Source organism: Trichoplusia ni, unplaced genomic scaffold (assembly GCF_003590095.1).
Source record: "Trichoplusia ni isolate ovarian cell line Hi5 unplaced genomic scaffold, tn1 tig00001119, whole genome shotgun sequence".
NCBI classification, from domain to species: domain Eukaryota; kingdom Metazoa; phylum Arthropoda; class Insecta; order Lepidoptera; family Noctuidae; genus Trichoplusia; species Trichoplusia ni.
Window position 1 is genome coordinate 2,931 of NW_020800096.1, and position 11,734 is coordinate 14,664.

Sequence of the window (11,734 nt, forward strand, 5' to 3'; positions counted from 1 at the left end):
GATTGGCCGCGCGCTTCTTTCCGACCAATCACAAAGGAGATAGCTAGCCAATAGATCCGTTTCAAATATCGAAATAACTGACACCGCGTAAGTCAACCTGTGGGCCAACACAGCGTAAGTCAGTCTTTCGCAGTAGTCAGTTGGAGCCGTTGGAGGTGCTGCGAGAATTATTCCCAAAAAGGTAATTATTTGTATTATTTTGTGGTTTCATTACAATAACTTTGTTTTTTATTTTATTCTGAAGCTGTGTAACATAAAAATAAGTATTTTGATTTGTAATTATACTTGGTTAAGTCGCCGAATTGAAAACTGTTTGACTTACGCAGTGTTTTGATTATGAGTTACGCAGTGTTTCTATGAGTTACGCAGTGTTTCGATAAGAGTTAAGTAGCGTTATTATAACTTTAATTTCTTTTTCAGGACTACAACAATATGGATTCTAAGAGTGATAGTGAGAGTGAAGATATTTTGGAGTTCAGTAGAGTTAAATATATGTAAAAGTCCCTTTAAAAAAACAGAAGTTTAGGAATGTATATATTGCAGAAGTAGAAAACATAGATATAAATAACTTGCTTATCGAAATACTACCTGAATTTCTGCCTATAAGTAACGAAACAGCTTCAGAAATAAATCAAGATTTATCACAAGATCCAGTGACATTAGCAGTTAAGATAGAAGAAATTGCCCAAAGTTTTGTTGGAGAACTATCGCAGGCAGTGGCGTGCAGTCCATAGAGACAAAAAGACACTGCCTACGATGAGAATCTAAGACAGACATTCACAATAATATTTTAATTAAAATATTAATAATTATTTTTACATAACATATATTAATCTAATTATAGAACAATTAATTAAGTGAAGTATTTAAAACTTAAAACAACGCCATCTGTCATTTATACTAGTACACTAGTACGAACATTTTTGCATTCTTAACAACGCTGCGCTAGCGCTACCAAGCGTATAGACACTTAAACTAAATGTCTTACTGATTCAGTGGAGTGTTTATGTGTGCGTGTGAGAGTCTCGTAGTCACACAAAAATACTGTTGTGTGTGTTGATGTAATCATTTGTACACACTACGTCAACACTACGCACACTAACACAACTGTAGGTAGTGACTTTTTATTACAACCGCGAAATTTTGTCGTAAATCAGTGTTACCACCCAACTGAAAATATTTTCCCTCTAAGGTGGGTAATTCAGAAGGAGTATGGAATTTTTACATTATATTTTTAGCATTTAAAAATTACAACTATAGTTTTTCTCCAATGTGTTTCATTGTTATTCATTTAAAAAATATTCTTTGTCATTTTTCAACGACGTCAGATTTTTTATTCATTGATTTTAACCAGAATAATAAAGTTTCTATGTTTTATTCTAAATACTTTACTTTTATCAAATGAACAAGTAAACCTTGCGATTATTCGGGTTTTTCTTTTTCAACTTTTTTGGGGTAAATGGGTAATATTAAGTAAAATATATGGGTATTTTTTCAAATTGGTTAACCCTGGACGCCATTATTATTGTTTGTTTGATTCGTTTCGTAAACGCATCTCTTTGAGATTTTATCGTTGATAATTGTATAATTATTATAAATAATGGAAGTTTTTAACTGTGAAAGTTGTTCTAGTTGTGTGTGTGTACAGAAAATAAAAACTGGTGCGTTTTTAAAACTATCTTTTGGTGACAAAAAACAAGTGATCGCGAAAGGCAGCAGTACGCCTTTTTTGAATTTGATACAAACGAAAGGTACAGTTAATCGGAAATTTAATATAAAACAATATAATTCATTTATTTGGCTAACGGGTTGTATTCATAGTAACCGATTGTTCTGTTTTCCTTGTTTATTATTTTCAAATAACAAAACCGTCTGGAATAACACCGGTTACTCGGACATTCATAATTTTCTCAGCGCGGCTAAAAAACACGAGCTCTCGGAAAACCATTTAGAATCTTGTATGAAATATCACGGCTTTGGTAACAATCGTATTGAGACGTGTTTAGATTCACAAATTAAAATCGTTATCGATAGGCATAATGCAAAAGTTGATCGGAATCGAAATATTTTTCGGCGACTTATAGACATTGTTTGCTTTTTAGGTAAACAAGAACTTGCGTTTCGCGGACATGATGAATCAGCTTCGTCGTCGAATCAAGGAAATTATTTAGAGATGGTCAACTTGCTCGCGGCTTATGACGTTGTTTTGGAAAATCACTTACAAAATAGCACAATCTCATTTACGGGTTTGTCAAATCGAATTCAAAATGACCTTATCTCTAGTGTAGCGTCAGTAATGATAGAAAAAATAAAACAACAAATCGCCGAAACTGATTTCGTTGCCGTGATGGTTGACGAAACACCAGACGTGAGCGGTAAAGAGCAACTAGTTATTGTTTTTAGATATTTTTATAAGTCGGAAGTTAATGATCGTTTCATTAAATACATTAACGTTAGTTCTGACCGCACCGCGCAAACTTTAAGTACTGTGATTCTGCAGATTTTATCAGAATTTAAGTGTTCTTCAAAATTAATCGCTCAGACCTATGACGGCGCCGCTGTGTTGTCATCTGAACTCAACGGCGTTCAGTCGTTGATTCGCCAGGAATCTGTTGATCTCGCTGCATACGTCTGGTGTTCCGCTCACGTTCTTAATTTAGTACTTTCAAAATCGTGTAACCGTATTCCCGAAACAAAACGTTTTTTTAACGATATAAAAACATTAGCCAATTTCTTTAATAATAGTACTAAAAGGCAAAGTCACTATAATAAATTTGCTGATATTAAAAAATTACCTCGCGTTGCTCCAACTCGGTGGACTTATAATTCGCGTACTGTAAACGTCATTTATAATTCCTTAAATGTTTTAATTGCTTTATTTGAGGATATCGAAGAAAATGTCAGTTCGTAGGATGGCGAAATCTTAAGTCAAGTTTCGTCATTTTTAAATTTTTTAAATGATTTTCAATTTCAGTTTTTCCTTAACGTGTTTAATGAAATATTCGCGGAAACCGATATTCTTTACGATATAATTAAAAAAAAGACATCGGATGTAGTTTATTGCGTGAAAAAAATAAAAGAATTTGAATCGTTTTTAGAGGAATTCAGATCTAAGTTCGACATAATTTTTGAACGCGTTGAAAGGGTAACAGGACCGCCAAAACAAAAACGTAATGTAGTAGATACAAAATCATTTTTTAAGCGGGTTTTTATTGAAATTGTAGATAATATATCAAACGAATGTCGCGAGCGTTATAAAAATCTAAAAGATCTAAAATATTTTGAATTACTGTCGTGCGAAAACTTTGAAAAATATAATTATAATTTTCCGATAGATTTAGTTACGCAATTTGTCGATTTCTACAAATTTTTTAACTTTAACTTAGAACGCCTCATGAACGAGCTCAAATGTGTTTATAAAAACAGCGAATTAAAAAATATGAATATTTGCCAAATTATAGATTATTTTTACACAACCGGCTTAAGTACAATTTTTCCCGAAGTACTGCGTTTGTCAAAATTAATTGTTACGGTGCCCGCGAGCAGTGCTTCAACTGAAAGGTCATTTTCGTCGCTAAAACGTATTCAAACCTATTTAAGAAACACCCAAGGCCAGGAAAGACTTACAGATCTTTCCATTATGTCAATAGAAAAAGACCTGCTTTTGGAAATGAAACGCGATCCTACTTTTTAGGATTCCGTATTGCAAAAATATTTACTGAAAGATAGACAGGTAGATTTAATTTACAAATAAAAAAACACTAAATTATTTTAAAAAAATATATTGTTAGTTCCGTACACGCATATCACTCGAACAACTCTTTTTTCCGTTTTTACGTATTGTGCCGATACGAAACACCAGACAAACGCGCCGAAAGGCCACTTCGAATATCCGCAAATTGATATGTCCATAAAATCAGTCAATTTATGTATATTTGAGGCGGCAAATCACATGCATCACAACCTAAGCCGCTAAGTTGAAAATTTTTGGTGATGGTGAGTGTTTTTTTTTTGCCTACCCTGTCTAAAAAGTCTGTGCACGCCACTGATAGCAAGCAACCATTACTCTTCCACGTTCATGTGAAGAACTGACACAAAATGTGGTGCTAGAAGATCCAGCTTCACATTTAGATGCATCAGTGTCTCATGAGATAGCTCCATAAAATAAAACAACGTGTACCGTGACAAAAAAAATATTTTTCAAGGTTGAACATAGATTACATATAGTGACATAGTTTGACACAAGAGGTCGCTAGTTGTATATCTGCGTATTGATATTTTTAACAGCCCCACTCAAAATGCAGATACATAATAAGATCAAAAGTTATACTTTAACAATACCTAAACTATTTAAATGCTTATAATGTTTAATTGTACCTAAACTCTTAGTTAGCAAGTCTGCAGGCATGTCTGAAGTACATAAATAATCAACACTAACAATGTCTGCATTTATCAATTCTCTACAATAATGGTACTTGACATCAATGTGCTTAGTTTTATTATGAAAAACAGTATTGAGTAAAAGTTTTTGTGCACTCAAGTTATCATTATAAATAACAATTTTATATAACTTCTCAGTTCATTCACAATGCAAGTTTCTAAGGGATACTGCCTCTCTGCAGGCTTCTGAAATTGATACATATTCTGCTTCTGTACTGGAAAGTGCTACACATTTTTGCTTATTACAACTCCAAGATATAACACACCCTGACAATATAAAACAAAATCCAGAGTATGCTTTTCTATCATTGATATCATTACTCCAATCAGCATATACATAACCTTCAATGTTAATATTTTTACCATTACAATATTTTAAACCTAAACTTTTTGTTTTCTTTAAATACCATAACATTCTCTTTGAATAAAGCCATTGCTCTTCAGTATAACAATTATTAAATTGGCTTAAAAATGCAAATACTGCCTTCCCCGCCACAAACAGGGCCATACTTATTTTACTGGAGCAACCATGCACCTCGGCCAATATAGAACGGTCTTTTTCCACCTTACGGCGAGTAAAAACGTGGTTGCGGTCTACAATGTCAGAAAATCGTCTGAACGGCCTATGTATGTATGTTAAGTGTACATAGGAAATGGTAGAAGGAAAGAAAGGCGAAGTTATTGAAAAAGTTTTAAATAGATTTTGTGAACAACCACGCAAGTTACTGTTTAAGTAATTAAAACTATTCTGTTTCTGGTTAAAATTCGTTTTTTTTTTATTGTTACACTTGCTGACCCGGCGGACGTCGTCCTGCCCAGTAATCAATCTTACACCTACCCTAACTAAACTAAACCTACCCTACCCCTATCTATGTATGTGTTATTCTGAGTCTTCAGCTACCTACATACCAAATTTCATCGTAATGTGTTCAGTAGCTTTTGCTTGAAAGAAGTAACAAACATGCATCCGTCCACACACACTCACAAACTTTCACCTTTATACGTAATATATGAAAACATAAATTCAGTTTCTCTATGATTTTCTCAACCTGCCCCTCCCCTCCTGTACTCTGGTCATCGAGTATAAGTGAGATATCTGTCAAGATTATAAAAAGTAATGTAACAGACAGGACATTTCCATGATAGTGCCTGCACATCAGCTTACATCAACTACGAAACGAATTAACAAGTTTGATATTATTTTTAAAAGTTTCCGGCAAATGAATTAAGGCGTAACCAATGGATAAACATTGTACGTAGAGAAAGGCTTAAAGAGGATTGGCGGCCAAATACTTCAAGTAGAATATGTTCGGTACATTTTAACATTGCTGATAAATATACATCTAAAAAGGGTTTAACGTTATAGAAAAAGACAGCATTTACTATTTTGGAGGTATGGTATCTATTATGTATTTATTCATCGCAGAAAATACGAATAATCATTTTATAAAAATATTTTTATTTGTATTGAGACTGTACTTTGGCTTCAGGAACCATCACAATGTGTGTCTCAGTCTGTAGAAGCAAGTCCCAACAGCCTTGATCAAGAAAATATATCTGACTTGGAGTCTTCTGGAAACACCTCGAAAAACGGCACTTTAAAAATGTATTCGAAAAATTACTTTTGAGAAACAAAAATTAATAAAAAAAACTATCTAAAAGGAATAAAAGATTAAAGACCAGGTTAAAAGTATGAAAAATATTTTAAAACATTTGAAAAAGAGGGAATATATCTCCGACGAACAATTTAAGGAACTGAATCTTAAGCCAGAAGTTATATTTGCCAGAATAGTTCGTAAAAGAAAAGTAAGAAAAGCCTGAGACTAAAATATCCTCCTGCAATGCGAAAATTTGCTCTAACCCTGAATTTCCACTCCCCGGTATATAAATACATAAGACAAGTTTTCCATACTGCTTTGCCACATCCACGCGTGTTAAGCAAATGGGATGAAAATAGTTCAGTGTTGCCTGGCTTTTTTCGATACTCTAAAAAAGAAAAGTGAACTGAGTGGTAAAATATTGCTGTGTACCCTTGTGGTTAATGCAAATGGCACTGAGACATCAATGGAAGGTCTTCGAGTCTTCGAATTCAGCAAAGTTATTGCCACGGAAGCATATGTATTTCTATTGGTAGCTTTAAACGAGGGTTGGAAGCTTCCGGCAGGCTATTTTTTTGTAAAATGTGTCACTGGCGAAACAAGGGCTAATTTAATAACTTCTTGTTAGAGTAAATGTTTTCACTCTGGGATAGATGTAGTTGCTCTTACTTTTGACTGTGCTGTGATTTTAAAAACCCATAGAACTTAAAAATTTTACTTAAAAACCACTTTTATGCACCCGGAGAGTAACACAGAAGTGGCAGTATTTTTTGCTTTCGTTTTGTACTTTCGAATCTAAACGAATAATTTTCAACGAATGCGACAAAGAAATTAAATGGCATTTATTAGTTAATTTACACAAGCTGCAAGCCAATTAAGGATTAAATTTTGCAAACAAAGTGAGCGAGATTTGCATTTTCGAAATGAAATGATGAAGGTGAAATTGGCGACTCAGTTACTCAGTAAAAGAGTTGCTAATGCATTAGAGCTCTGTGAACAGCTATGAGTGTCTTCGAGATTCAAGGAAACAGCAACAACCGTTGAATTTATCAAGAATTTTAATGGCCTGCTTGATATATTTAATTCGCAATCGATTAACATTTATGCAATTTGTTTTGTTTTCCTTGCCTCATGTTTTCATAGCTTTGTACCAGTTGCAACACTTAGAGGTCGTACTAAGTGCACTCCCTGTTTTCTTAAATATTGTTCTACATGTTTGAAACCTCTGTCAGCCATCACACACATACTTGGTTGCAAACACTTTATAAAATCAAAAGACCGACAATGTGTCAATAATTCTTCCTCCATATCCTGGAGAAATATAATTGATTAGTATAAAGCAGGGTGTTGTAATAAACGCCAACACATATAGCTTTAGAATAACGTTTATGAGCTCGATAACAAAACACACAAGAGACAGTTTACACTTTATAAGTTTATAACGAATACTGATAGAACGACTCTGAGCCGCGGAGGATCGGCGGCGCACTGTTGCGCTCTCGCGTTGCGTTTCCGACTGACTAACGGTCGATGTCAATCTCGCTCGAGCCCTTGCGTCTCTCGCTCTCCCTTTCCCTCGCGCGCGGGAAAGCAGTGTAGCGCGCGGGAGAATTTAAGTAGAGGTTGCGCGGGGAACGTTTTCGCCGCGCTGTGTACCAACCGCACGGTAATTTTGGCGCGTACTATCTACTAATTTATAAAAACCCGCGTTACATCTTCCCCCTATAGCCTAACCTAGTGCCCTCATGGTTGGGCTAGTCTAGATATCTACTGGCTCGGGAGAAGGCACGGCTCCCTGTCGTTCAGGGTGACGCAGGTGCTGTCGGGGCACGGCTGCTTCGGCAAGTACCTGTGTCGCATAAACAGGGAGCCGGACGCTCGGTGCCACCACTGCGTCCATTGCGGGGAGGACACGGTGCAACACACTCTCGCCGAGTGTGTGGTTTGGGAAGAGCAGCGCCGTGTCCTCACAAATGAAGTAGGAGGCGATCTGTCGCTGCCGGCCGTAGTGCGGAAGATGGTCGGTAGCGCAGAGTCGTGGGACGCGGTGGTGTCCTTCTGCGAGTACGTGATGTCGCAGAAGGAAGCTGCGGAGCGGGAGAGGGAGATCTCGACTCCCTTCCCCGGCCGCAGAAAGCGCACCGGGCGCAGGAGGGCGGACAACGCCCTCTTCCAGCCCCCATGAATGGGTTCTGGGGCGCGGGACTTGGGGAAGCCCCCCGCCCCCTATTCCATGGACCCGAGGCGGAGGCGCGAGCGAGTGTCGGCGTGCGCCTCTGAGGCGGTGCACGGGGTAGGCAAACACCTCACTACCCCGTGCACGAGGCGAGGCCCGGACTGACCGGGCCAGCACTAGTGCGGGGCTGCGGAAGAATTTGGACTCCCGCGGCCCCGCGTGCCCACGTGCGAGGAGACACACCGGGGGGTTTTAGCCGGTAAGAGTCCGGCGCACCCCTCCGCCTCTCCCCGGGCGGAGGAAGTCCATGAGGATTTCCCCCCGAAAAAAAAAAAGTCTAGATATCTATGCGGCCTACCACGTTGCCGTTTCGCTCGAACCGGCGGCTCTACCTGGCCAGTGAAAGGCGTGAGGTGCGAAACGTGATATTTCCCTACGTTCCTACCGGTCTGGATATCCTCTTGGCTACAAGTGCTCGGGCTGACAATCTTCCCAATTTTATATGGGCCGTCCCGACGTGGGATGAGTTTTGCAGTCTGACCTCGATTTGCATCGTTGGGCCCTTGAGTTTTCAATAAGACAAGGCCACCTACCTCTTACTCCGGAGGCGGCCTGCGGTTTTGGTCAGCGTTCTCCTTTTGGACGGTCTGCGCCTTCTCGTAGTTGTCGCGCTCTACGATAGCCCTCATGTCCACTGCGGAGTCGCATGGAGCCCGTAACTCTCTTCCGAAAGTAAGATACGCCGGCGAAAAACCGGTACTACTAGTCTTTGCTGAATTCATCGCGAATCTGATCGCGGCGAGATGCAGGTCCCAGGTAGCGTGGTCACGATTCTTCCTCTCGATGGGATTGGCCTCAGGATGATAATAAGGCGTGAGTGACTGGCTGATCCCCAGAACATGACAGACCTGTTGCATGACTTCACTCACAAATTGCACCCCGTTGTCACTAATGAGGCGGCGTGGGATTCGGTATCTCAAAAAAACCTCGTTCGCTAGAGTCTGAGCACATTCAACGGCGCGCGGTGGCATTCTCTAATGGAAGCAATTCCACCCAGCGAGGAAAATACATCTTCTACGATCAGTACCCACCTGTTCTTGTTAGGCGTCTCCACGAGCGGACCAAACAGGTCCACAGAGACTACTTCGAATCGTCTTGACACGGCAGGCGTTTGCAGCAGCCCTGCCGGCTTGCGATTATCAGCTTTATACCTCTGGCAAGCTACGCAGCCCTTTATATAGTTTGTGACAAACGTGCGCATGCCAGGCCAATAATACCTTGAGCGGACGCGACTTAGCGTGCGTTCCACGCCAAAATGGCCAGCTGTTGGCGCGTCGTGGAGGTCTACCATGACTTGCCTACGTTCGTGCCCAGGCACGACCAAGCAGCAGTCCTCTCCATCGTCTGACTCTAAGCTATACCTGTAAAGGATACCGTCAGAAATAGTGTATCCGCGGTCGGACCATGGTCTCCCCTTAGAGGGTTCGTCGAACTCCATGTCCTCTATAATCTTACGAACCTCCGGGTCCGATAGCTGGTTGCTGCGGATATCGCCACTGCTCCTCTTTGGCATATCAACTACCGTCAGGCGCAGCTCCGCTTCATCCTGATTTTCTGGACAAATGGGTCGCGACAGCGTGTCTGCAACCACGTTCGAGCGTCCAGGTGTATATTCGATGCTGAGGTCAAACTCTTGTAGTGTTAGGGCCCACCTAGCCAATCTGCCGCTGGGTGATCTTTGACTCATCAGCCACCGCAGGGGCTGGTGGTCCGTCCTAACCGTAACCTTCGCGGTTTCTACATAACCTCGGAACTTACCGAGTGCCCACACGACGGTAAGGGCCTCTCGCTCGGTCGTGGAGTAATTCTTCTCGGCGCTCGTGAGGAGTCGGCTTGCATATTCGATGGGTCTCTCATCGTGTCCCTCCCCCTGCATAAGAACAGCTCCAAGACAATAAGCACTGCTATCTGTACAAAGGACAAACGGTTTAGACTCATCTGCTTGTCGTAAAATGGGTGCAGATACGAGGAGAGACTTAATGCACTATATAATTTCAAGTTCAAACAGTAACTGAAATAAAATGGATTCTACTCCGTCGGTAAGTAATAGTTTTTTAACTCACACAAAAATACATCAGTTTTGTCACAGGTATGAGCACTGTTATTTTATTTTACAGAAAAATAAAGCCATGAGTAAAGACGAAATCCATTGTCTTGTGGAATTAGTAGAGGCAAACAAAATTATCATAAGTAAAGAGGCGAATGCCTCTACGAATAGACTTAAAGATGGCACAATCCCCAGGCAAAAAGATCAATTGAAGTCCAAGTGGGACAATTTAAAAAAGGCAGCTCCTAAAAGAGCCCAACAAATAAGAATGAACCATTTAAAGGTAGGTAATGTAACTTATCTGTATGCTACTGACTTTTATGTGTACTAAGTTAAAAATTTCATAACTGTCTTTTTCTACATAAAACTTAAAAATTGATCAAATAATTATATAAAGTGGTAGGTACCTAATTTATTACTAAAATATCATGTTTTTGTTTAGACTGGTGGTGGAAAGCCCGACTACACACCGCCGGATGAAACTTTAAGTAGAGTCCTTATTGGGTTCAACATGTAATGGCTTTGTTGTGCCTTTTGGTGGGGATGGTGTGGGTGATGTAGGTGATAATATTATGGTGGAGGTTTTTAATGAAATTGGTGAAATTCCTAGTGCTGGCATTATAACTGATGAAACAATTAATGATGACTTGGTTTTGACCCCTACTACGAGTGGAGGTATACTTAATACTTATTGTTTTGTTATGTTGCAGCATTTGATATTGCATTTAAATTAATAAGTTATATGGGCGTTTCTCTGTAAACTGGGCAACTCATTGCCCCAGGCTGATTTTGTTAAAAAAAATAAATATCGTAAATATTTCGTAAGTTATTCCAAAAATCAATGCCCTAATTTACCGCTGCACAACATTAAAAATCCATTAATATAAACTTTATTATATTAAAAACGTTTTTATAGTTCTTCTAAACCAGTCCCCTGGCATGTCACCAAATCTGTGTAGTTGCTTCAAACTAAATTATTCGGGACAGTATCTATTGGATTTAATGTAATTATTATAATATTAAATCAATATTGTTTGTTTGTTCATGAGACCCATTTATTTTGCATAAATATTATTTTACAATTAAAAAAAAAATAATGAAATTTTGTCTTCGCATTTTGGGAACAGTCCCCCTGTCTATATTTTTAATTAGGTGTCACATAGCCTAAAGGTTAAAAACAACGCCGTTTCTGCTTATAACGAAACGCAACAAGTCTGAAATTTGCGCGGTTGCCGCCATAATGGCTCGGACGCCATCTTATTTAGTGGTGTGCGAGCGTCCTTCCGTCACGGAGTACATTCTGATATACTGTAATAGAGACCAATCTTCGGCATTAAAATGGGTAACCACCTACGCTTAGATGCTAGCGCCATCTGTTATCAGGAGTTGGAATCATTACTCATTATGTCTATA

General features: G+C 39.1%; 1 protein-coding gene across 1 annotated transcript; it reads left to right on the top strand.

Moving 5' to 3' along the window:
- The first annotated feature begins 10,251 nt into the window (after positions 1-10,251).
- LOC113507228 lies at positions 10,252-10,838 on the top strand. Its single transcript, XM_026890102.1, has 3 exons — positions 10,252-10,313; positions 10,392-10,604; positions 10,764-10,838. Exons 1-3 carry the CDS (start codon positions 10,296-10,298, stop codon positions 10,836-10,838), a joined length of 306 nt encoding a protein of 101 aa, XP_026745903.1. The 5' UTR covers positions 10,252-10,295.
- The last annotated feature ends 896 nt before the right edge of the window (positions 10,839-11,734 follow it).

Coding starts and splice junctions, on each gene's coding strand:
- LOC113507228 (XM_026890102.1), top strand. Junction 10,605..10,763: donor TAAGAATGAACCATTTAAAG/GTAGGTAATGTA, acceptor GTTTTTGTTTAG/ACTGGTGGTGGAAAGCCCGA.